Source organism: Microtus oregoni, unplaced genomic scaffold (assembly GCF_018167655.1).
Source record: "Microtus oregoni isolate MIOR12 unplaced genomic scaffold, Mior012 000046F_ref0000063, whole genome shotgun sequence".
Taxonomy (NCBI): Eukaryota; Metazoa; Chordata; class Mammalia; order Rodentia; family Cricetidae; genus Microtus; species Microtus oregoni.
Window position 1 is genome coordinate 3,998,236 of NW_024543220.1, and position 2,957 is coordinate 4,001,192.

General features: G+C 46.1%; 1 protein-coding gene across 1 annotated transcript; it reads left to right on the forward strand.

Annotated features, from left to right (window-relative positions):
* Window positions 1-1,441: 1,441 nt before the first annotated feature.
* Window positions 1,442-2,368, forward strand: Tas2r41 (taste 2 receptor member 41). The gene has a single exon (XM_041634288.1). It carries the CDS (start codon window positions 1,442-1,444, stop codon window positions 2,366-2,368), a length of 927 nt encoding a protein of 308 aa, XP_041490222.1.
* Window positions 2,369-2,957: the final 589 nt, after the last annotated feature.

Sequence of the window (2,957 nt, forward strand, 5' to 3'; positions counted from 1 at the left end):
CACAAATGAGCTTTATGCTCTCAAGGACATGAAACTAAGCAAAAAGTTCTAGACATAGACTTCACATGTGGGAGCTAAAATAACCAAACTTGCAGAAGTCAAGAGTAGAGTGATGTTGCCAGGGATCTAGGATGAGGGGATGGAAACTTGCAGAAGTCAAGAGTAGAGTGATGTTGCCAGGGATCTAGGATGAGGGGATGGATGGAGAGATGTTGGTCATGGGGTACCACATTCCAGCTATGCTAAACAGTTCAGTCCTGGAGGCTAAATGGACAGACATGTGCCAGCAGCTGTTCATACCAAAGGACGCACTTGCAATTCGCTGAAGGAGTAGATCTTATGTGTCTTTGGCACACATAAAAGTAATTGAAAAATGTAGCTCTCTGAGATGACAGGCATGTTAAACTAGCTTGACTTTCTACTCTCTAAGGTTGGTACTAGTAGACAGGGCCTCACTTGTGTCTTCTAAACTGTGGTAGACAAACCTAAGGTGGCTTTCAGAACACCAACCCTGACTTTTGCAACTCTGTGGATTACTCACTTTCCCAGTTGATAAGAGTTGTGTCTTGATTCTAAACAAAGGAGTCCAACATGCTGTGCCATCTGTGACAGAGCTGTGTGTTTTCAGTCAATAATTCTAGAAGTGTATTGTTTGTGTCTTGCTCATACTGCCCCCTGCTGGTCTAATGAAGTCACTGGCCATAAATAACTCACTTGGCAAAGACTGGGGACAGCTTCTGTCTCAATCCATGAGGAAACAAATGCACTCAGTCCTGCAAACCACAAGGAAATGTATTCTCTCCCTGGAAAGAGAGCAGTTAGATGGTTATAAATTACTTATACCATAGTGGTCATGGGAGATTTAAATGGAGGTTTGGGTAGAAAGGTAGACTGAGGTGTTGACCTTGAAGGGGCAGCTTCATGAGTGAGGGAAGATGTATGGCAGAGAAACTCAGCTAAGACTAATTTTTTTAGTGTTACCATTTTTTCCTAGATATCTCCCTGTACTGGATGTCTATGCATTTATTTATGTATCTATCTATCTATCTATCTATCTATCTATACCTAATAAGAAGATGTGTGATCACATATGATCCAATGATGAGATAAGAAGGATGAAACTCGCTTACCAAGACTAAAAACCCTCCGCATATATGCTATTCCAAGCGTGGTAGCATGTAGGCAAAATTGGAGAAGGCAAATCATGAGCAGCTGGTGCCCCATGGTACCCAAGCCCAGGGGATATTTGCATTATATCTGAGCCAAGAGCACACCTTTTATCTATGGCTTGAGCACTCTTCCCATTGAAGTTCTTGCTCAGATGCAGAACCCATCCATTCATCCCACGTCTCCAGAAGGGAGTGCGAGGGACTGTGGGTAGTAGCAAGGAGGAGGCCAGGAACCAGGGCCACCACCTGTGGTGACTGGAGGAAGGGCTGACATGCTACCAGCACTGACCATTTTCTTCATGCTGATCTTTGTCCTGCTTTGTTTCCTGGGGATCCTGGCCAATGGATTCATTGTGTTGATGCTGAGCAGGGAATGGCTACGGCGTGGTAGGCTGCCCCCCTTGGACATGATCCTCCTCAGTTTGGGCACCTCCCGATTCTGCCAGCAGTGTGTTGGGCTTGTGAACAGTCTCTACTACTTCCTCTACCTGGTTGAGTACTCCAGGGGTCTTGCCCGGCAGCTCATTGGTCTTCACTGGGACTTCTTGAACTCAGCCACTTTCTGGTTTGGTACCTGGCTCAGCGTCCTGTTCTGTATCAAGATTGCTAACTTCTCGCATCCTGCCTTCCTGTGGTTGAAGTGGAGGCTCCCGGGATTGGTGCCCCGGCTCCTTCTGGGCTCTATCCTGGTGTCCTTCATTGTAACTCTGCTGTTCTTTTGGGGAAACCAGTCTGCATACCAGGCATTCTTAAGAAGAAAAATTTCTGGGAACACAACCTTTAAGGAGTGGAACAGAAGGCTGGAAATCGACTATTTTATGCCTCTGAAGCTTGTCACCATGTCCATTCCTTGCTCTCTCTTTCTGGTCTCAATATTGATGTTGATTAAGTCTCTCAGGAGACATACCCAAAGAATGCAGCACAATGCCCACAGCATGCAGGATCCCAGGGCCCAGGCTCACAGCAGAGCGCTGAAGTCACTCGTCTCCTTCCTGGTTCTTTATGCACTGTCGTTTGTGTCCATGGTCGTGGATGCTACAGTCGTCATCTCCTCAGATAACATGTGGTACTGGCCCTGGCAAATTATACTTTACTTGTGCATGTCTGTACATCCATTCATCCTCATCACCAATAATCTTAGGTTTCGAGGCACATTCAGGCAGCTACTCCTGTTGGCCAGGGGTTTCTGGGTGGCTTAGAAGGCATGGTCTCTTTACGGAGACACCTTGAGGAGAGTCAGGTGAGGTTAACCACCCTTGAAGTTAACTCACCAACATGAAAACTTCTGCGTAGGCAGACATGAGGGTCACACTGTGGGCTTCCCTCCTTGGGAAAGCCGAGAAGAAAACATAGGGACTCAGCATTCTTCCTTACCATGGGAATTATGAAAATGAAGATTCTGAATCCTGAGCAGCCAGTATTGACTTAAAGTGCAAAATGTAATATGTTCTGTTGCTTTTGTGTCTTTTATTCCTTTGTTGCTGATTGTTGCTTTAGGTAAAAGTCTTGATCAACTGGACCACCTCATCTTGGCTGGCTATTTGGGAGTTAAGGAAAAGATGTTTGTATCTCAGCTGAACTGGGATGTAGCTGTGCATGCAAAGCAACAGTGTTCTTGAGGGCCGAGCAGCAGTCTGTATGGGAACTGCAAGGAACAGGTGGCTGTGGCCGCAGTGGTCTGGGCTAGGAGTTCTGATCCCTTTCCACCCTATGGAAGTTATTTTATCTTGCCAATTTTGGAAAGTTTGGCTTTGGTTTTGGGACAATTACTGGGGAAATTCTTGCCGC

Bases quoted from the DNA above. Each gene is read 5' to 3' on its own strand.
- Tas2r41 (XM_041634288.1), top strand. From the start codon at position 1,442: ATGCTACCAGCACTGACCATTTTCTTCATGCTGATCTTTGTCCTGCTT.